Genomic DNA, 24557 nt, shown 5'->3' with positions numbered 1-24557 from the left:
ATAATAATGATGGACAGACAAAAAAGAGGTCAACAGACAGATGGAGCATTTACTGTAAAATCCTTATCTGTAAAAATGAGGTTGGACTTGATAACTTTTTCCAAGCTTTTTATCCTAGGAGTCTCCACATCATAAAGTTTATAGTCATTTATATGTTTTAGATAAGAATTAGATTAGAAATCAATTAAATAAGAAGCTTTTTGAGCTAAGGAATTGAGATGCCTGCATATAGTAGGAATTTAATAACTGTTAAAAATTAAATCTGAATGCTACATAGTTGGGTCCAAATTATCTGGAAAAATGAATTATGCTATTTGTTAAAAGCACAAAGTTCTGAAACTTCTCATAAAACTGTTTACTCTCTCCTATCTGTCCTAATATTCCACCATCAATTGCAAGCTGCTGAAGTAAGAGCTGTGGGACACTTAGAGTTTGGTCAGACATCGAAAGCACTGTGGTCACTCACTGTCTCCTGGGCCGCTGCCAGTTGTCCCAACTTTCCTCCTGCTCCTGCACTTCTATGACCCAGGAAGAGAGAATGAGGCTGAGAATTTCCACAACTCTACTTCACTCAAATCCAGTTCATGCACAAGTCAAGACATGTCATTGATTCTCTTTGAAAACCATATTTCTTTTCCCCCAAAAGCCAGGATCCTCCTGAATATTTGCATGCATTCATGGCTTCCATTTTATTTTTTTTCCAAAAGGAAATAGATTGGACTAGATGACCTATTAGGTCTACATCTGGAATCTTGTGATATTCCATTTTGCTACCTCAATATTAAAAGCAACCAAGTCCAGGAATCAGATAATACCAGTTAATACCATCTCTCAGTCCTCATTGACAGAGAACATCAAAGTACTATAAAAAAATCTGATGGCTTGCTCATTCTTAATATTGTACTCAATTCTAAAAACAACCTCTTCTTAGCATAGAACAGGGCAAGTTATTATCACCTAAATATTTTCTTCAGACAAAATTTCACAAATGCTATTCTATTCTTTTTTTTTACTTTTCTTTATCCTTTATTTTATTTCTTCTTTCTCAATGATTTTTATTATCTTTTTTTAAGGTCCCGCTTCAATCTTCCAACTTATAAGATTATTATTTAATATATATTTCTTGAGCACATTATATGTCCAGTTAAAGGTCTTGGAATATCCAGAGAGGTGGAATGATAGTACATAATGTCAATATATCCAATTGAAATCTTTTCTTAATCCCTTTTCTTCATCTCCACTTGCATTTCATTTTTTACCATACCACAACTACCTCAGAGACAAGTCAGGATCATTTTAGACACTTCATTCTCTCTTTCTCAGTTTTGTATCTCTGATTAAGTCCCAATACTTTTATTTTTCTCCATAAGAGAATTTAATCAGAGTCAGAAGTCAGAGTCAGTTCATAGTTCACCTCTGACTCTATCTGAATTGTGCAAATCCCTTAATCTCTCTGGATTTTTGTTTTCTCGTTTATAAAATGAGGGGGTTGGACTGCATGTTTTTTGCAGTCTCACTGATAATCCCATAATAATGTGGTTCTTAATCGGGGAACTGGGAACTTATTTTTGAAAAAAATGTATAATATATCCATGTAATCCTATATGTTTTATGCATTTAAAAAGATGATTGGGAGAAGGCTTCCATAGACCTCACTGGATCCTTTCAACAAAGGGGTTCATGATTCCAAACAGGTCAAAAATTCCTCTTACAGAATGAACTTTGCTGCTATATTAAAGGCAATAATTTGATCTGGGTCCTATGATTTGTGTATTTTCTATAAATATCATATATGTATATCATATATATGTATTCTATAAATATCATATATCTATATATCTCTCTCTATATAAATATCTATATCTATATCTATATCCATATATATTTATATCTATCTCTCTATATCTATATCTATCTATCTATATATATATATATATACTTACTATTATCTTTTCCTCATCAGATACCACACTCTTAGTGTTTCCTATTGTGTGAACAAGGTCAGTTACTTAAATTCTATGAACCTCAGGTTCTGGTTAGACTAAATAATCTCTAAAGTCATATTCTTAGATCCTACTCTTTTAAATCTGCTGTTGTCAAAAATAATATTTTCTGTCCACGCTTCTGGTCATAAAATACTGTCAAAATCTCCTTTGAAGTTTCCTTGACAAACAGGTTAAAAGTCAGGATTATCATAAATTGAGAGCCTCAATCTGAAGAGAAAAATCTGAGAATTATATAAACTCACACCTGGTGCCTAAAAATATCACTATGGCTCTGATTTAGAGAGGTGTGGATTTGTATTGTAAACAGGGCGAGAACATGAATCAAATAAGGCTGTCAACCTAGATGTTTTTGAGACTAGTTGGGGGTGTCACTTGTACATAAAAAATACTTCTGACTAGAGAAGTAGCCATTTGGGGTCAGGGACAGGGTTTCTTATGGCGTTTCATGGAACATATAGCCTGCTTTAATTTTTTTTATTTTTAAAATTTTAATTTATGAAATAAAACAAGTATTTCCATAGCATGGAATAGTTGAAAAAAAAGACAACTCCACAGGAAACTGTAAATTTGGTATTTTTTTTACCAACTTGGTATTTTTTTACATATAAAGTTATGATATAAATTTATTTGTCCTTCCCCCCCTCCTTTTTTTCTCTTCCCCAGCTTTAGAGATGGCTTTCACTAAACTCGTGTGTGTGTGTGTGTGTGTGTGTGTGTGTGTGTGTGTGTGTAAAATAATTCTATATATCCATCTATTTATCAGTTCTTTCTCTGAACAAAGAGAGAAAGAGAGTGTGTTCTTTCATATGTCCTTTGTAGTTACTTTGGGCATTTTTTATAGTCAAAAGGACTTATTCAGCCAAAGTTGTTTTTGAAACAATATTGTTGTTGTTGTATACTGTATAATATTTTCTTGGTTCTGCTCATTTTGCTCTTCATTATTTCATGCACATCTATCCACGTTTTTCTAGGGTAACCCAGTTTGTCATTTCTTTTAGCACAGTAGTATTCCATCACAATCATATATCACAATGTGTTCAGCCATTTCCCCCAAGAAAGCTGCTATAAATATTTTAGAACACGTATAGATTTTTTTCCTTTTTTTCTCTAATCATCTTTGGAAATAGATCTAGTATTAGTATTGCTGGTCAAAAAATATATAGACAGTTTAATAACCCCTTTGAGCATAATTCCAGATCACTCCCCAAATGGTTGATTCAGTTCATAATTCCACCAACAATGAATTAGTATCTTAATTTTTCCACATCCCCTCAACATGTCACTGTCTTCTTCAGTGATTCTAGATATATTAAGGTTGTTCTAATTTGCATTTATCTAATTAATAATAATTTAGAGCATTTTCACATGACTAAAAATTATTTTGATTTCATCATTTAAAAACTGCCTAATCATATCCTTTGACCATTCATCATCTGGTTATAACCAATATTCTTATAGATTTTATAAAGTTCTTTATATATTTGAGATATGTAACTATCTATAAAAATTGTGTCTTAATTTTGCAATCTGCTTTCAATAGCCATTATGGAATCATGGGAGTCCTAACCTACACAGTTCTGATCCTAAAAACAACAGTGAAGCAACTCAGCCTTCAAAGATTCTAAGTGATGAGGGTGCCAACTTACAGATTGTTGAGCTGAAACACAGAGTTGGCTGCTGTTGAGAGCAATATTGGGCTCTTGGGAGTGCCAGTTAGTAAAGGTGACTGAAGAGCCATTAAACCATTCAAAGGAGACTGGGAAGCTATGGCTACTCATGCCAATCCATGTTTCAGATACATTTTCTGTAAAAGATCATAGGAGATTATTGTTTGGATTCCTATTAGAGGAAAAAAAGTGGTCATTAATTTGACTGTTTAATAAAAAGTTTCTTTTTGATTGTGAATTCTCTATGAGATAGAACTAGTTTAACTCTTTTCAAAAAGATTAGAAATAATTAAGAAAACAACTTTGTTTTGTATTCTAATCTGTGATAAAAGACATAGGCTTAAAAAAAGATTTGGAAACCTCCACATTTGAAGCTGCATTTAGGTTGGAGTCATTACAAAGTTTAAGGGAAGTCATTGCCTCACAGATTATTGATAACTTCTCCAAATCCATGCAGAGCAAAAAAAAAAAATGACATCTAAAGAAAAAAATGAAAGGGGGGGGGTAGTAGAAACTGGACAGACTAAGGTGAGAAACAACTCTTTCTGACTTAAGAAAAAGAGACACCTATTTCTTAATTTCTCATTTCTATCAAGTAATTTTTCTACTTTTTTCTCTGTTTTTTTCACCTGTTTTCTTTTTTCATTTGTTTCAATATGGAAGAAAGATATTATGCTATCTAGCCAGCCCCTGATCATTGATTCTTAACCTGTTTGTTTCACTATCTCTCATAAAGCATTTAGATGCCCTCTTTCAGAACTTTTAAATGTATAAAATAAAATGGAAATAAATTACAGTGAAAATAGTATTTGTAATTATTTTCCTACACAAGTTCACAGACCCCCTGAAATCTGTCCATCTGGGGACATCACAGATAAGGAAAATAAGCCTGAGAGGTTAAAGGATTTAAGGTTTATACAGATTAAAAAGGACCTGACTAAGGATTTGAACTGACTTCTTCCTGACTCCAGTTACACCTAAATTCTTTTTTTTAAATCTTTAAAAAATTTTATTTATTTAAAACAATGGGATTATCAGATCTGCCCAAGGTCACACAGTTAGGCAATTTTATTTGTCTGAGATCATATTTGAACTCAGGTCCTCCTGCTTCCAGGGCTGGTGCTCTATCCAACTGTATCACCTAACTACACCTCCACTTAAATTCTTAATTGTTGTTTAAGTCAATAAAGTGACAGACATATATATAGTTTTGTAGACCTTAAAGAATCATCATCATTATCATTTGACTTCAGCTTAATAAACAATGAAATTTACTGTTTGGATTGTATGCATAGGTCATACTGGCAACAGCATCACTAAATTATGAATTTGGTTGTATTTTACTATTTGCAGATTTTTGTGTTCAGTGGTTTCTCTTTTGAGGGTTGAATTTTTAATACTGAAATCATAAAATAACAGTGAATGCAATACTCAATGACACATTTTAAAAACTAACATGTCTATCACTTTATTATATATGTGAATGTCTTTACCTTTTTTTCTAACATATATTTTGTGAAAATGCTATGACTTTATTCCTGCATATATTCTGAAAATAGTATCCCAAGTACATTAAGGTCAATTTAAAAAATAGATGGATTTATTTTCTATACCCTAGTAAAAATATTTCTTGCTATATTATTATTGGACATAAGGTCTAGCAGTAATTAGAAAAAAAAAAGATAAACCAACCAAATTTATGGACTCACCATCTCTAAGAAGGGAGATGAAAAACTCCACCTCTGCTAATGAAGCTAAGTGAATCAGTTCACTGTTATTGGAATGACAGGAATGCAGGGCAGTCTTCCAGGATTTTTTTACTTTCTGAAGTTGGTAACAATTGTGATTGTAAGGTTTCCAGCCTGGATCACAGTGGGTAGGGTAGTATTTCCAAGTATCTTTTTCATTTTAAGGATATAAAACAAAAATATATTATTCATAATCATAGCTAGTGATATTATCTTTATTATCTAATTTTTGCATGTGATTATTTTATAGAAACTAGAAACTTTTGAGATATATGAGATGATGACAAAATTGTGTCAAAAGTAAGAGTGTTCAGATAGAGAATCAGACTTGAAACAGGAAGAGTCTCACCTCTAGTTCTTATAAGTTGTGTGCCCTGGCAAATCATTTGACCTCTCAGGACTCTTGGTAACTCTCTAAGACTATAAATTGAAGAGGTGCCATTCTAAATAAGTAGTAGGAGTTCTCTGCACTAATGAAATCACAGGTTCAAGGCATGTCTCTTTTTCTCACAGCTGCCCTATTTAGTAAATAGCACAAGGGACCTACCTCTGACCTCACAGAACTCTTTGTTTTGTGCCACAATTTTGTGTATTATCGTCATCTGAGTTTGTGGTTTATGCCTCGCCTACGCCTTAAACTTCATGAAGCCAGCAACCAAATTTTATCAAAACTTTGTACATCTGCCAGGTCTAGGACAAACATTAGGCATTTAAAAATGCCAGCTGAGCACATAATAGCACTTGTTAAATGTTTGTTGAATGTTGAGTGATAATAAATTAACAATTTAACACCCATCTTATAGAAGGAAGGAAAGGAGGAAAAGGGAGAAGACAACAAGATATGGAGAAAATTCTATGTGAATTTCAGCAGATTACTAAGAAATTGGAAGAATCTAATGTAGATGACAAATTGACTCACTACTCTTTTTCTAAACTCTAAGAATATAGGAGTGTATATTTAGAGGAAAATTAAAATGGAAACTTTAGTAATATGTACTATTTAACTTGTAGCAAGAGAAAATTCTTACAATTGACCATTCATATTATGATATGAAACACCAAATTTCTTTTAGCTATGATGAGTCAATCTATCAGTATTTATTAAGATCCTAATATGTGAAAAAAGGAAAAAGATTCACATGTACAAAAATATTTGTAGCAGCTCTTTATGTAGTGGCAAAGAATTAGAAATTGAGGGGATGCCTACCCATTGGGAAATAGTTGAACAAGTTATAGTATATGAATGTGATGGAATACAATTGTTCTATAAGAAAACATGAATTGGTAGACCAGAAAAGTGTGGAAAGACCTATGTGAACTGATGCTGAGTAAATAGAACCAAGAGAATACTGTACACATTAATAGAAACATTGCGTGATGATCAACTATGATAGACTTAGCTCTCTTCACCAGTACAATAATCAAAGAGAATTCTAAAGGACTTGTGATGGAAAGTACCACCCACATTCAGGGAAAAGAGCTATGGAGTCTGCATGTAGACCAAAGCATATTATTTTCAGTTTTTAAAATTTATTTTATGCATAAAGCATAAACCATAAAGGTTTTTTCTTCTCTCAAGGATTTTTTCCTTTTGTTCTGATTCTTCTTTTACAACATGACAAATATGGAAATATATTTAACATAGTTGTATATGTATAACTTAGATTACTTGCTGGCAAAGGGGAAGGGAAAGGAAAAGAAGAAAGGGAGAAAAATGTGGAACTCAAAACCTTACCAAAAATGAATGCTGAAAACTATCTTTGTATGTATTTGGAAAAATAAAAAATAAATATATTAAAACAAACAAACACACAAGCAAACAAAAGAATTTAATATGTGCTAGGCACTCTGTTAAGCACTAGAAATACAAAAAAGAACAAAAGATGGTCCCTGCCCTCAAGGAGTTCACAAAGTAATGGGGAAGACAATAAGCAAATGTGCACAAAAAGACTATATACTAGATAAACAGGAAACAATGAATAGAGGGAAGGCACTACAATTAACAGGAGTTGGTTTTGTAGAAAATAAGAATTTAATTGGGACTTAAAGGAGGTTAGGGAAGCCAGTTGGCAGAGATGAGGAGGAAGAGCATTCCAGTCAGGGGGGACAGTCAGAGATTTGGTCTTTCTCTTCAATTTAGTGCACCTTTCTAATCCTCACTATAAAAGAGTAACAGGATCTTAAAAATAAAATGAGTTGGCCTAAAGATTTGCTGCTATGAGTTGTATTCTTTTTCCCCAGGCTTATCAGTGATGTGTGGAAACAGTGAAAAACAGAGTTGTGTAAAACTCACTTGTGATTTAGTCAATTTTCAAAGGGATCATGAAAGAAATTCAGGAGTAGATTTAGATGAGAAACAGGTATTACAAGTTCCACTACTCAAAGAATGAGAATTCTAATGGGAAAAACTGAAAAGGGTAAATGTTTGATATGGTAAAGTTATCTTGCCTTGGGTTTTTTGCTTTTGCTTTTGTTTTTAGCAAATTTCTGACTATATATATATATATATATATACATAATATACAAGATTCCTTTGGAATAGTAAAAAATCATCTGGATACAAATATTTTATTGGATATATGTAAACTAACATTAGCAAAGTATGAATTATATATTATCAACAGATGGAGGGAGGTTTTATTATATAGAGAGGAATATTAAATAATTTATAAGACTAATTAACATAACAAACTTACCAAATATTTCATGTTCAGTGTAGTTTAAATATTTTTTACATACATAAGGTAATCCAGATTCACATTTATGATTTCGCCAGGACTGTGTCATCAAAGAATTGAATGTTCCACAGTGATGCTCAAGAAATGGGTCAAATTTTACATCTGAAAACAGCAACAACTCTTTAAATTCCCTCCCCAAATAATTTATTAAATCTAAAGAACTTTCTTGACATTCATTTCTATGATTTCAAATTAATAATTTCAAAATTAACAGGGACTTTAGAGATAATTTAGTCTAAAACTTCCTTTTTACAGGTTTAGAAACTGAGGCTCAGAATGTTTAGTGACTTGCTCAATGTTATATAATAGTGGGTGACTTGGTTTATAAATCTAGGTCAATTGACACCAAAGTCAGTGCTTTTTCCTCTATACCATGCTGCTTATTATGATTAGTGAGACTCTTAAAAAAATCTTTATAGCCTGTTAGTATCATTAGTATATTTTAAAAAATGATTTGGAAGAGTAAAACAGTTGATTGATCTGTGAAAATCTACACTAAATAATGAGATGATTTTGTTTTTTGAATGATTATATTTCGTTGCTATATTCTCACTCTGACCCAAATTTCTTCTTCAACCTTGGGTAATTTGCCTAACTTTCTTGGCTTTTGATTGTTGCCTGATACAAGTGATTTCATGTTTTTGCTTTGTAAGTAGTTCATTTTAGTTTTAGCATGCTTGGTGGTGCAATAAAGGACTGGGTCTAGAATTAGGAGGACCTAAGTTCAAATCCAACCTCACGTACTAGCTGTGTGACCCTGGGCAAGTCACTTAATTCTCTTTGCTTCAGTTTCCTCATGTGTAAAATGAGCTGGAGAAGAAAATGGCAATATTTTTCAAATCTTTACTAAGAAAACTCCAAATGGGGTCACAAGGAGTCAGATGTGACAGAATCATTACACAATGGAAGTTCAGCTTTAATCATACTGGCCAAGTCTTCCAGGGTAATCCATTCATAGACAATGCAGTTAAGAAATCTCTTCTGGAACAATAGTCTAAATGTCTCTGGGGCAAAGAAGTGTGACTCCTTAAAATGAATTATAAAGGACAAGTTCATGTGTAACTCTCCCTACCCCCAATTCCTCAAAGTATCAGAACCCAAGCAATCTTTGCCACAAACTTTGTGGGATAAGAGAAAAGTACTTGTCCAACCAGGTCAGGTCTCTTACTTTCATAAGAATAAATAACATTTACTATTAAGCCTTTGAAATGTTGTCACATTGTGGCATAGCTAAAAGTCCCAATACCTGGACTCCAGTTTAGGTAGGTGAGCGGAGTTCCATCTGACCATTGCCAACCAGCAGCTGTATCCAAATGATTCAGACCCATCCATACATCAACTGCTTTAGTACTTAAATGTTCTGAAATGAAAAGAGTAAATGGAATCACAGGTTTGAAAAAAAATCACCCTTTTCATTTTTCAGGACTTTTGGAGCATGGTGAACTACATTTAATATAAAATATCAGCCTTCTGGTAACACATTATCACAGCCATGAGAATTCCTTACATAATTTTCTTAGAGTCTCTTACTACTTCAATGAGAGCAGTACTTGAGTTTCAATGCATTTTCCCCTATTATCTAGAAATCTTAAATTTTCATAACAATTTATTGTATGGAACTAGAAGCCAAAAAGTAATTGAAATGCTCTATGATTATAAACTTGAGTTCACTCTCATTTCTTTCTTTTAAAAAATGTTTTCTTTTCTTTTTTTTTTTGTTTTACATAGCACATATTGCAGTCATTTCTGGACATAATCCTCTTCCCCAACTCAGCATACACAAATATATATACCATGACCCTATAACATCTAAAGTTAGCTAACCAAATTTAGGCTCATTTTTATTCTCGTGAGATCCACAGTTACCTAAAAGAAATTTACACTTAGTGGTTTAAGAAGTAAGAGGGAAGAAGTAAGAGTAAAAAGAGATCATCAATACATAAGCTTTAAAATATATATTTGCTCTTTTTTTGATGGGGGAACTTATGGATGGTACAGAGGATTCTTAATGGAAAAGGCTCCTCTTAGCAATACAAATCAGTAATTTCTCTGCAACTTATGGACAAAAACAATCACATTGGACGCTGAAAGATTAATTTGTTTGCCCCTGGTCATATACTATTTGCATCAGAGGCAGGATCTGAACCTTCATAAACATTTCCTGAATACCTCCCTTTTGGCAGGCATTGCTCTCAATACTGAGACCATAAGAACAAAAATGAGTCTGCCCTTTCTCTTACAAGAAGAGACATGATGTATGGATTTGTAAATAAATAATATAAATAACTATAGAATAAGCACAAAAATAGATACAATGTAGTCTAGGAAAAGAGGGTACTAGCAGTTGAGGGGAGAGAGGAATCAAGAAAAATCTGAGAAAGAAAAGGAGGGGGAAAGAGGAAGAAAGGCAGAGAGACAGAGATAGAAACCTTTAGAAATTTGGAGCACAAAGAGGATGAGAGTGCCAACTGAAGACTTTAGACTCCTTTTGGATGTTTATATACAAAAATGGAGGTATAACCACCACCTCCCCAAATACATACTACCTCTGAAGATGTCTGAATCAATCTCAAAGTTCTTTTGTAGGGTTTGTCCCCTGTGCTTCATACCAAACCCACTATCTAAATTCTGAGCTCTTGCCTGAACTCTCATTTGAATTCCTGATGACATCTGAGTCTTCCCCTCCTCTCCCCAGCACCCTAAGCCTGGGGTCCTGTTTTCAGTCCTCTCAGACACAGGCTCTCTCATGTCTCTAAATCAGGAATGTGCAGTGAGGGGGAGGTAGAGGAGGCAGAACTGAGCCTCACTTCTGATTGCTATATACATTAAGCATGTGTATGTGTAAGCACCCCTTCATAATTGGGGTGAGGCATAGGTGAGGTGTATCTCTGCATTCTCTGCCTCCCCTCACCACACATTCCTGCCCTAGATCTAGTATCTGCCTTTTCTTCTTTGCCTCAACTGAGCTCCTTGGACTTCCTCCAGTTCATGTCTTAGAGAATATAAAAGGCATCTCATCCTTTGGGAGATGAACTTTTAGATGTCCTGATTCTTCACCTTTCTAGAGAGTCCAATCCTATTGCTCAAGTATCAGAGAGAATGAACCCAAAAAATCTAGGTTTGAATCCTACAGCTGTCATTTACTACCTGTCTAACCTCAAGTAAATCATTAAACTTCTCTGTGTCTCCATTTTTTCATCTATAGAATGAAGGGATTAGGCTAGATTTAATCAAAGATCCCTTTTAAATCTACATTTATGATCCTGTGTTATCACAAACTCTTTAGAGAGAACCATAAATTTAAAAATTCAATAAACAAGCTATCCAAATGCTTTTTCTGAGATACAAAAATGTCACTTTAGATCAAAACAGGTGCCCCAAATATCTAATTTATCAAACTGTGAAGTCTCTTTTTCAACTTGATAATTGAACATTCTGTGTTTCTTTGTATGTTTACTTTAAAGTGACATTTGAAGAGGCAAACTGATTTGGAGAAAAATCCAGCACACTATTAAACAGTGTTGAACAGTACCTTACTTGATCTGTGGGGTTTTCACCATCTTGAAGAAAACAACATTGATTAACAAAATTTTTCAAAGTGTCTATCTCCTTTAGTTTTTGATGGATGCAAATGACATTTGAAATGAGGATATTGTTAGGTTTGGGAACCAGAGTACTTGTTTCTGAAATGACAGACTAGGTGACAGATAAAGGTTTTATTAAAGACTAAGCAATGTAAATATCAGTGTAAGTTGTTAGCACAGGGATTAGCCAGGCTGGGCTATCTGTGGATCAAGGGCAAAATCTATGGTCTTAAGAGTTGGTCAAGGTGAAGTAAGATATTTCCATATACTGAGATGGAAAGAACTGATCCACAGAATGAGAACTATAGGAAGAAACTAACTAGGACTTTGGTTGACTCCCCTTGAGGAAAAAATTTTCCTGACAATGATCAAATTCAGTCTGAAGGCTTTTATTCTCAGAACCCTACATTTATTCTCATTTTTTGGGGGGTCAGATGTTCTTAGAGTTTTCTTTTTCTTTCCCCTGCCATGATTATGGCTTTGGCAGAGAGGTTAACCCCAAAGTAATACACAGATGATAAATGTTAACAGCATGTGAAGGGGCAGAATGAGGTCTTACCTAGGAGACATAATGGCGAATGATGTCAAAAGACATATATCAACACTACAGAAGACAACTGAGTCTCATTTTACCAAGGAGTGAAGTTTCCTAAATTTGATATGGGCTAACACTGAATACACTAAATACAAACAGAATAATGTACACATGGGAAGTACCCTGCCAAGTTATTTAATTACATATTAATGCAAATAATACACTGTCCTTCTTAAAATGATTAATCAGCATTAACAATTAAACAGCACACTATGCATCTGAAAGGTACTGGGGACATAGTGGAAGGAATAGGAGGAAAAAATATTGATATTGAAGGGAAAAGTCCTAGAGTTTACATTTAAAAATTTTAAACCTCAAGAAGAAAGAAACTAGCCTATTAAAAACCAAAATTGATTTTCATTAAAAATCTAATCAAAGTGATCTCTATTAAAGCTCAAGTATGATCACATCACCCCCAATCCTTCATTTAATAAACTCTTCAAACATAATAGGTTAAACATTACTTTAAACATAATAGATTAAACATAAACTCTTATTATTTGTCATTGAAAGCCCTTCACACTTAGCCCCATCTTTCGTAGTCTGCTTACACCAGAGGTGTCTAACTGGGTCTGCAAAACTCTATAGAAGGGCCAGAATAAGATTAAAATGTAATTTGGAAATGTTTAATAAAGTAAAATGTAAAATAAAATAAAATATAGATGATGTTAATTTGTGGTTTCCCTACTTTACTGTCCTTTACTTGCTTCATGATTCAACAATTCTAGCCTACTTGCTCTTCCACACATGCAAAACTTCATCTCCTAAATTTTTACTTATTATCTTCCATTCCTGGAATGTTCTTTCTCCTTGCCTCAGTCTTCTGATTTTTCCTGGATTACTTTAACTCTTAGCTCAAGTACTAAAGGCATCAATAATCCTTCCCCAACTGCTAGTTCCTTCTCCTTTTGATTAATTTCCATCTATACTATATCTCTTTGTCTCTGTCTCTATCTTTCTGTCTCTGTCTGTCTGTCTCTTTCTCTCTCTCTCTCTCTCTCTCTCTCTCTCTCTCTCTCTATATATATATATATATATATATATATGCAATAAAATATATAATCTGTGTGTGTGTCTGTGTGAACCTATGCATGTTTTCTCCCCTGTTGGAAAATTGTTAGTCAAGGAACACTTATTAAGACTTTTACTATAGGCTAGGTGCTAGAAATACAAAGAAAGGTAAAGACAGTCCTGCTCTCAAGGATCTCACAATCTAATGTGGACATGGTATTGCATGTTATTTTTACTGGGTGGACATAAATATGGACCATTTATCTACTTACGTCTTATAAAATTTTCTTCTGACCCATCCATGAAACTTAATAAATCTCCTCCTTGCATCTTGCATGAAGAATGGGCCTCACTCCAAGACAGAATGGAAAAGAGATTGAATTGATAGCAAATGTGCATATCAGGATCCTTCTCCCAGAAAATGTCACAACTTATTGCTGTGGAAGCTAAAAACAAAGTCCATTAGAAAAACACCCTCTCTTATTTTATAATTTGGCAGAATTAATACCTAATCAATTAACTAGATATCTGAGAGACTTTTTAAGTACATTTGGGTAAAAATGATTATAGCGGGGCAGCTAGGTGGTGCAATGGATAGAGCACCAGCCCTGAAGTCAGGAGGACCTGAGTTCAAATTTGATTTCAGACACAATAATTATCTAGCTATGTGATCTTGAGCAAGTCACTTAACCCTATTGCCTTGCAAAAGCAAAAAATGATTATGGCATGACAATCCTGGAAAGTAAACTATATAAATCTTCATGATCTTTATTCCTAATTTACCCTTAATGACTAAGTCTTCTATATTACTTCTTTGAATTAAATGGACTGATCTAAGAATGCAAATGAAATTTTTGGTGATGAGGTTATGATCCTTTCTTTCTTTTTTTTGGGGGGGGGAAGTTAATTCTTTTTTTTTAAGAAAGATTTTATTCCTTTTGAGTTTTACAATTTTCCCCCATTCTTGATTCCCTCTCCCACCCCCCACAGAAGGCATTTTGTTAGTCTTTACATTGGTTCCATGTTATACATTGATCTCAGTTGAATGAGATGACAGAGAAATCATATCCTTAAGGAAGAAAAATAAAGTATGAAATAGTAAAATTACATAATAAGATAATGTTTTTTTTTCTAATTTGAAGGTAATAGTCTTTGGTCTTTGTTTAAAGTCCATAATTCTTTCTCTGGATACAAATGGTATTCTTCATTGCAGATAGCCCAAAATTTTCCCTGGTTGTTGCACTGATGGAATGAGCAAATCCATCAAGGTTGATATGATCCTTTCTTTAAGTCTTAATTATTGGTCAGTTTATTCATAGAAAAGAATTGACATATGTGTTTATTTCAACAACAGAGTTCATGTAAAATACTGCTAATTTGAACCTCTGCTCTCAATACTTAGTGATAAAGGTTTCAAGTTTGGCATTATTATCTGGTAATTAAAAAAATTAGCAATAAAATTTTTGGTTGTGTATTGCATAGAAAGTACCAGGGTACAGTACAAATAAATTACTTTACATGTATTTTATTTTCCAAGCAGAACAGGGGTACAGTACAAATAAATCTCTTCACATTTAATTTATTTGACAATAGCTAAAATATATTTTTATATTGCATGGTGTATCCCAAATGAATTAAGGTTTTCAAATGAATGTTGAAAATGAGAATGCTAACAAACAGTCTAGGGGAAAAAAACCTCCTTCAGCCAAAAGGGTGTTGTGTAAAAATTCATTTTTAAGGAGCCAGCCAAAAATTTTGAAAAATGATTAAAAATAAACTTAATAGACCACATAAATTAAGACCTGAAACTTGCCATTTCCATGAAACATGAGAGAATCCATATCAAATTGAGATGATATATACACTAGATTTTTTTTTAAAAATCATGAACTAAGGTGAACAAGGAAAAATAGCAACAAAACTTCACAACTATAAGCCATCTGAAATAAAACTGCAAATATGTTAGAGTTTTAAAAATGTTGATCAAATGCCATGCTACTTTTCAACATAGACTACATTAGATTGCTTTCTGTCGGGGAAGGGGGGAGGAAAGGGAGGGAGAGAGAAAAATGTAACACTTAAAATCTTGCAAAAACTACTGTTGAAACTAGTTGGAAAAATAAATAAAATATTAATTTAAAAAATAAGAGTTAGAATTGGAGTTGGTTTGGCCTCGGAGATAGCTTCAGCCTCCTAGAGAACCCAATTTTCAGTCTCTCCCTTCCCAAACCCAGGTCTTCACAGCTACTAAAATGATCTGACCAAGTTATAGGTTTGATCATGTCACTCCCTTAATCGAAAATCGTATTTGGTTCCTTATAGCCATTAGGATAAAATACAAACTCAGCATTTTAAAATCCTTTACATTTTGGCTCCAGTCTACCTGTACAGATTTAGTTCACCTTAATCCCTTTTATACAATCTATATTCCAGTTATACTGGTATTTGCTACTCCTTGTTTGCCAACTAAACTGGTAAATTTGCTTTCTGCCAGACTCAACCTTTAAATTTCTCCTCTGTTTCTTTGTATGGCTGTCCTGCTTGCTTGAAATGTACTCATTCCTCATTTCTATGTCTTAGAAGCCTTAGTTTCCCTCAAAATTCAGAGGAAGTGTTACATTTTATGGGAAGTCTTTCACTCAATTCTGGTATTCTTCTTCTCCTCAAATGATACTGTATTACTTTATCTCCCCAGTAGAATTCAAGCTCCTTGTGGGCAGGGACTTTTTTCTTCCATCCTATCTTAACATTCTCAGTTCCTAGTATACTACCTTTCACAAAGTAGGTATCTATAATGCTTGATGAATTTTGAATTGAATGGAATCTCCTAACAAGATCCTATTTTTCCCCTGGATGCTGGGCTGCTGGGAAAGGAACATTTCCATGAGGCGACCACAAGGTGGCCCATTGACTTCACACAGCCACAAACCAAGAGATAAAACTGTGAGTCTGTTGGAGGTTCTGGGAGAGCCTCCCCAAACTTAGGATAACTGACCCCTGGAACTGAGTTTTCTCTCCCTCTACCAAGTCACCTTTCTCCTCATTTCTCCATTTTAGAAAACAGGGAGAAGGGGGAAACAAACCCATCCCAATCTCAGATGGCTACATTTTGTCAAATAAGAGTGATTAGAAACCAGCAAAATCTGCCTTTTTGGAGGGGAAGAGCTGTCACTAAGTAAGTGCTTGCAGCTGTTGGCAGTCTTCTATTCTTTAAGGTCAATTTTAGTTGCCAGCTCCTCCATGAAGCCTTCCCTCTTTCAAATTAGAAGTATTCCATACTTCTTTTAAATTCTTCTTTTAAATTCTTTAAATTCTTTAAATTCTTAAATCAATCTGCTAGACCTCATCTCTCTCTCTCTCTCTCTCTCTCTCTCTCTCTCTCTCTCTCTCTCCCATATATATATATATGTGTGTGTGTGTGTGTGTGTGTGTGTGTGTGTGTATGTATATGTATATGTATAGTGGCACCCTCACTCATTATAGTTTTTGTGTTCAAGTCTTATCCCACTCCCTCATCCCCCAATAGACTGTAAATTCCTAGAGGGAAAGAATTATGTCTCTTTCATGTACTATTGCAAGTATCTAGAACCTTTTACTCTGCTTAAACTTTAGGACACTGACAATTTCACTGGTGTAGAATTGTTCAATTCAACATCTCTGTAAATTAGTTCATGAGTGGACACAGTGAAGAAATAAAAAAAGTGAAAAAGTAGGTAGCCATTCCTTCTGCTGTTGCTTTCCTCTGCCTAGCTTAACTGGTCCATATACTACAATCAACCAATCAACATTTATAAAGGAAGAAAAAGACAGATATTTCCCTCAGGGAACTCACAATCTAAGGGTGGGGGTGAAGGGGGAGGAAGAGACAAACAAACAAATATGTACAAATTACTGCTATACTTTAGGTATTTTTCAGTTGTCTCTGACTCTTCACGACCTCATTTGGGTTTGCTTGAAAGAGATCCTAGAATTGGAATTGCTGGGTCAATTTACTGGTCTTTGGGCACAGTTCCATACCTCCCTCCAGAATGGTTGAATCAGTTCACAACTCCACCAGCAATGTATTTAGTGTCCCAATCCTCCTACAACTTCTCCAACCTTGATCATTTTCCTTTTGTCAACTTAGCCAATCTGATAGGTGTGAAGTGATATTTCACAGTTGTTTTAATTTGCATTTCTCTAATCAATAATGATTTGGAGAATTTTTTCAAATAATTATATATAGCTTTAATTTCTTCATTTGAAAAACTATCTTTTCATATCCAGAAGAAATCATAAAAAAAATGAGGAAAGTCCTACACGTTCCAAAATATCCATACCAGCTTTTTTTGTAGTTCCAAGAACTGGAAATTGAGGGGGTGTGCATCAGTTGGGGAATGGTTAAACAAGTTATGGTATTTGAATATTATGGAATACTATTGTTTTATAAGAAACAATAAAGGGTTGAACTTTAGAGAAGCATGGAATGAATTACAGGATCTGATGCTAAGCGAAGGGAGAAGAACTAACAGAACATTGAATGCATTAACAACATTATGAGATCATCAACCCTGATCGATGCAGCTACTCTCAGCAGTTCAGAGAGCTAGGACAACCCTATTAGACCAACTATGGACAAAGTTATCCACATTGAGAGGAAGAAAAACAAAACAAAAGAATAACCTTCAGAATCTGATGAACACTACATTCACTTTTTAAAAAAATATCTCTTATGTATTGCTTTCCCTTAATCTCAATTCTTCATACCAAAAATGACCTATCTGTAAACAAATATATATGTACAATATTAACGTACTTGCCACTGAGGGGAGGGGGGTAGGAAGGGAAGGAATTTTGTAACTTAAAAATATACAAATGCATATGGATGAATGTTGAAAAACGTTCATAATGTGTATTTGGAAAAATAAAATATCAATTAAAAAGAAAGAAAGAGATTGTGGAGTAATTTACCATTTCTTTTTTAGGTCATTTTACAGATGAAGAAACTGAGACAATCAAGGTTAGGTGACATGCCCAGGGGTCACATAGCTAGCAAGTTTTTGAAGTCAAATTTGAACTCAGGAGAATGAATTTTCTTGACTCATTTTATTAATTGCACCACATGTACAAACTATTCAAAGGATACATAAATAATGAATGAATGAAGGGAAAGCATTAAAATTAAGAGGGGTTGGGGAAGGTTTTTTGTAGAAGATTGGATTTTAGTTGGAACTTTAAGGAAGCCAAGGAAATCAGTAGGTAGAGATGAGGAGGGAAAGCATTCCTATCAAGGTCTGAGAAAATGCCATAATTTGATACATGGAGTATCTTGTTCAAGAAAAAATAAGGAGTTCAGTGTCATTAGATTAACTAGAACATGGCAAAGAGTAAGGTATAAGAAGACTGAAAATGTATGAAGGAACTAGATTATAAATTCTTCAAATACTAAGCAGAGGATTTTGTACTTGACCCTGAAAGAGATGGGGAGTCACTGGAGTTTATTGATTGGGGAATGGGTGTATGATGACAAATGTGCTTTAGCAAAATCACATGATTAAATTGAGAATGGCTTGGAATAAGGAAGAGAGTTGAGGCAGGCACACCCACCAGTAGACTAATGCAATGGTCCAGTAGTGAGAGTATGGACCTGCACCAGAGTGGTGGCAGTATGAGAGGAGAGAAAGGGGTATATTTGAGAGATGATGTAAAGATGCAACCAACAGGTCATAGCAACAGATTGGAAATAGGAAGTGAAAGACTGAGGAGTGGAGGATGACTCCTTGAGGGACAGAAGGATGGTGATACCCTTTACTGTAGTGGCAAAATAGGAAAAGCACAGAATTCAGAGGGAAAGACAATGAGTTGAAATTTGGACATTTAAGACTATGATGTCTATGGTGTATCCAGTTTGAGATGTCCACAAGGCAGTTGGTAATAAAGGATCAGCAGTCAATGGAGAGACTTGAGAATCTTAAGCATAGAAATGGCAATAAAATCCATGTGAGCAGAAAAATGAAGTAGTACAGCAAGAGAAGAAGAAAATATCTAGGACAGTCCTCCTTGCACTCCCTATGGCATGAAACTCCATCAAAGGAGACTGGAAGGTAAGATTAGATAGATAGAAGGAGAATCAGAGAATGGTGTCTTGAAAACTTGGGCTATCAAGAAGAGGGTGAATGACAGTGTTAAAGGATGCATAGAGGTCAGTAGAATAAGGCCTGAGAAAAGATCTTTGGATTTGGCCATTAAGAGATTATTGATACCTTTGCAATGGCCAGTTTTATTTGAATGATGAGGATTGAAGTTAAGTTATAGAGAATTAAGAGAGGAGTGAGAGAAAAAGAAGTGGAGACAGTTTTTTTCCTAGGTCTTCAGTCACAAAGAGCAGAAGAGATATGGGATGATGGTTAATAGAGGATCAAGGATGGAGGGGATATGGTCGTGTTTATAGAAAATAGGGAATGAGCCAGTAGACATGGAGAGATAGAAAATGGGGAAGTAATAGAGATAGGGAGTAATCTATTGGAAGAAATAGGAGTAAAGGAACTACTTGAACATGGTAGAAAGATTAAAGTCACTTCATTATGTGATACAGTGTAGAGGAAGAGAGTGGAAGAAGGTATATAAACTCATCATGAGATAAAGAAGTGTTATCTTGTGTTGAATGACCTGGTTTTTTTTCCTGTAAAATATGAGGCAAGGAACTCAGTTGAGAGAGAGTGGCAGAATCCTGGGAGATTTGAGGAGAGTTGAAAATGTTGGGCAAGATACTGAAGAGAGTGGCACAGTGAGTTGGTAAGACAGGTAAGTATAGAAATATTGCTTAGTATCAGTGAGAGTCCAGTTGAGGCTGTGTAACATAAATATATAGTAGATCTAATCAAAATGATTGTGATTTTTTTTACCTGCATTCAGTTATGTTTGTAGGAGTCAAGGTGACCAATGGTAGGAGTAAACCAAGGATGAGACTTGGTAGATATAAACGATGTTATGATAAGAAAGTTAGGGAGTCAAGAAAAGAGGACAGTGGAGAGTTGAATGTGTTTACCAAGGATTCTAAATAAGGAAAAGAAGAGAGAGTAGTTAGTGCAGGAAAGATAACTTGGGAAGGAATTTAGGAGGAACTGGAGGTCACAGTACAGGTTGGTAAATGAAGGTAGAAGAAGAGATGAAAAGTCAATAGATTATAGAGCAAAGAAGGGAATTTTGGAATTCTGGAAATGTGGAGGTGGTACATTTTGGGGTAATGGCAAGATCAGGGTCATAGTCATCATTCTGGGTGGTTTAGGTGAAGTGGAAGAAGAGTTATTGGGAAATGAGTAGGTTGAGAAACTTTTTGTTCTTCATTTTCTTTTTTTTTTAAGTTTTTTTTTTTTTGGCAAGGCAATGGGATTAAGTGGCTTGCCCAAAGCCACACAGCTAGGTAATTATTAAGTGTCTGAGACCAGATTTGAACCCAGGTACTCCTGACTCCAGGGCCGGTGCTCTGTCCACTGCACCACCTAGCCACCCCCTGTCCTTCATTTTCAAAGAAGGCCATGACATTAGGGAAGTGATACCAAGACAAGCACATGAATTGGATTTGAGTGGGGGGTGGAGATGTGCTAAGTCACCAACCTCATTTTCTCCTTCAAAGTCATCTGAGTTCAGTGACCAGATATGGATCAGGATGACTAGAGATGGCCCTGGATGTGAGGCAATCTGTATTAAGTGACTTGCCCAAGGTAACACAGCTAGTAACAGTCAAGTGTCTGAAGCTGGATTAGAACTCCCATCCTCCTGACTCCAAGGCCAGTGCTTCATCCACTGGCTCAGTGATAGATATGAAAAGCATGAACTTCTAAGAAGGAAAAGTGATGGAAGTGGGGAGGGAGAACTTGGCAGTAACAATGGGGAACATGGAATAACTAACTCTCTTTCCTTGACTAGTGACTCAAGGGGAATAAGTGAAAGTGTGGCAAATACTGGAAAGGGTAGTCAGGGAAGCTGTGGCATCAGAGGTCCGTCATGATTCAATAATAGCTAACAGATGGAAAGAGTGGGAGAGGGGAAGATTTAAGATGAAGAAAAATTTGCCACGTATGGAATAAGCACTCCACAGAGCAAGTGGTTGAAATTGAAATGGTGGAAAGTTTGGAGTGAGAAAGTTGAAGATTATGAGAATAAGGAATTGAGAGGTAGAGGGTGAGGAATGACATTTGGATGATGACTTACAGGTATTTGGAATTAGTAGGATGTGAAAGGTATGACCAGATATGAGAATGTTCATCATTAAATAGAAGGTGCTGCTTCATTTCCCAAAGGAGACTAGAAATTGGGCTAGAAACAAATGCAGTATGAGATGGTAGACACATGATCACCTGCTTCAATACTCCTTTTACTTCCCAAAGTAGAGATTAGACAGGAAAGGGTGCAGTATGAGATGGAAGTGGGACCTCATAGTAAGAATAAAAAAGACTAATTCTCCATCACTTTTTCCTCTAATTTTTTCAAGGACCAGGTGTACCAGGAGATAGAAGGCCTGAAGTCAGAACAACTCCTCATTGCACTGAAAGTTCTTCACATCCAGATTGGGAGATGGGCTTGTCCTAGCACAGAAGGAAATCATTGCTTTGAGGCAGCTAGAAGATATCTGACCCAGTCCTTTGCCACCTCTCCTCAGGTGACACACTGTACCCATCAGGAGATGACCTGTGATGAGGCCTGTGACCAAGGAATCTTTGGCTCCTTTTTTTTTCATCTGAGGAGGCTGGAAGTCACCAGACTTCTAGACAGACAATATGTCAGCAGGTCTGTCTAAGAAATCTTCCAATTCATTTGTGTCATTGAATATTTCTTATTATGTAGGACATGCCAAAGTTTGTATCTTGCTGGCATAACTTTAGAAGAGAGCTCCTTAAAACTGAGTTTCATGGATCCCCAAAAGAGCCATGGATAGATTTCAGGAGGGATCTTGTGAATGTGAATGGGGAAAAAAATTTCATCTTTATTTTCTCCATCCTCTAACTGAAATCGATCATTTCCATCTATTATGAAGTCAATAAACTGCAACAGTATTAGCAACTGTGACTTCATCATCAATAAAAAGTCAAAGATCTTTTCCAATTCCATTATGGCTATTGTAGCTATCTCAAAATATTGTCTATGCTAATCACAACTTTGAAATTACTGTAGCTATTAGATTTGCTGTTAGATCACATATAATTGAAGTTTCCTGGTCTACAGATTATATTTCAATATAATTTATTTACTTCATAATCCTATGTATTTTATTTTATGCTTTTTAAAAGCATGGTTCTGAGAATGTATGAACAGGTTTCAACAAACTTCCCAAGGAATCCATGACATAAGAATCAAGAATCCTTGACTTAAGGTCTCCAAAGACACTTCCACAACATAATGAAGCATACATACATAGTAGGAGCTTAAGATATGTTTCTTAGATTGATTTCCCTCTGAAAACAGCAGATCTAAAATGTAAAAAAACACAGGCCTTTCATGGAAAAAAGATGAAGTTGTCAGTAATGGCTCTATGATTCCCCTGAATAAAGGAAAACAATCACAGGCAGAGAAGCAGTCCTTAAATAATCATTAACATATGCAGTTGTTTTATTTACTCAAAGATTTTTGGATTTTTTTTCAGTGTTTTTCCTGATCTAAACAAAGCTCACAGCATTTCTGCTTTTAGTATGTAGTTTGAGTCATCTTTGCTGAATCTATAAAGTAAATGAAATGTCTCAGAAATTAAAAAAAAACTGAAGGAAATCACCTTATTCTACACTTAAAAAATCCCGCTAAGGTTGAAAACACCTTGAGTAGAGAAGAACTAGAGAAAAACAAGGTAGAAAGGAACTTGCTGTTTTTACTTCTAATCCAAATTCCAGTCTCTATCCAATGGGTAAGTAGATGACATAGTACAGCGATAGAGTATTGGATTTGGAGTGAGGAGGATCTGAGTTTGAATCCTGCCTCAGACACTTATTAGCAATGCAATCCTGGGCAAATGTCTTGACATCCATAAGCTTCAGTTTATACACACACACACACACACACACACACACACACACACACATGTATGAATGAATATATATACACACATAGATATGTTAGTGTATATATGCAAGTATATGTATATACTATATACATATATAAACTTTAAAGCACTATACACATGCACTTAAAGCACTATATAAATGCTATTATTATTCAACTTTAAGAATAACCACTCCTGGAGGCAGCTAAGTGGCACAGTGAATAGAGCATCAGCCCTGGAGTCAGGAGGACCTGAGTTCAAATCCAACATCAGACACATAATAATAATAATAATAATAATAATAATAATAATAATAATAATAATAGCCTAGCTGTGTGACCTTGGGCAAGTCATCTTAACCTCATTTTAAAAAGATATTTGAAAAAAAAGAAAAAATGAATAACCACTCCCATAATACCATAATTTGGTAACTTAAGGAAGTGTTTCCTATGTGCAAGGTATTGAGGGAGGCCCACAGAGGAAAAAACTCTCAAATAGTAGTTATCCTTAAGGGTGTTACATTCTGGGGATGAGAAGGTTGAGTATATTAAGTAAATATAAAGTAATAAAAGGCCTAAACTAGTAAAAATTAGTAAAAGCTTAAACTCTTTAGGGATGGATTTCCATAGTCTCTATTGGCAATCCAAGTCAGCCCTTTAGCTAATCTTATTGCAAGGATTATAAGGTACATTATAGTGAAAAGAAATCAAATTTCTAAAAGACAGGACTCTAAACTTAGGTTTTTTAGAATAATCTAGATCTTATCATGTTTTTTCATAGATTCCATTTTTCAAAATTTAAATATTTTGCTGGTTCTACTTTGAATTCCAAAGGGTTTTTTTTTGCGCTTCATATACTAGTAATTTAAACTGTATGAAAAAGGTCATGAAAAAGCAGACAACTGGGGAAGTTGTGCCTTTGCACACTCAGTTTCTAGTTGTGCATTCCATATTACATTATCCTCTTAATAACAGTGCCACTTTATCTACTAGAACCTGAGTCTCTTCACCCGGATTTTCCCTTACCTATCCCCAGCCATTGCCACTTGTTACTTGTCCTGGTTGGGCTTTGTTTCCAACCAGTCCTTAAGCTGGGAGAGACTACTCTGAATTCTCATTCTATCCTTTGGTCTCTTAGTCTGTAAACTTACTGGTTTTCACTCTAGTTCTCATCATTTAAGCTACTGATAAAAGTAT

The 24557-nt window shown here is 34.8% G+C and overlaps 1 protein-coding gene across 3 annotated transcripts in view; it reads right to left on the bottom strand.

Annotated features, from left to right (window-relative positions):
- PLA2R1 (phospholipase A2 receptor 1) overlaps positions 1-24557 on the bottom strand; it is a 153731-nt gene that overhangs the window by 89935 nt on the left and 39239 nt on the right. For all 3 annotated transcript variants that reach the window (XM_074215874.1, XM_074215875.1, XM_074215873.1), the window contains exons 4-8: positions 13622-13795; positions 9406-9519; positions 8118-8261; positions 5383-5571; positions 3653-3810 (exon numbers count right to left, since the gene is read on the bottom strand). In XM_074215874.1, coding sequence (XP_074071975.1) covers positions 3653-3810; positions 5383-5571; positions 8118-8261; positions 9406-9519; positions 13622-13795 — 779 coding nt within the window. The remainder of the gene's footprint in view (positions 1-3652; positions 3811-5382; positions 5572-8117; positions 8262-9405; positions 9520-13621; positions 13796-24557) is intronic.

Source organism: Macrotis lagotis, chromosome 1 (genome assembly GCF_037893015.1).
Source record: "Macrotis lagotis isolate mMagLag1 chromosome 1, bilby.v1.9.chrom.fasta, whole genome shotgun sequence".
NCBI lineage: Eukaryota > Metazoa > Chordata > Mammalia > Peramelemorphia > Peramelidae > Macrotis > Macrotis lagotis.
This window is presented reverse-complemented; position numbering and strand designations above follow the sequence as displayed.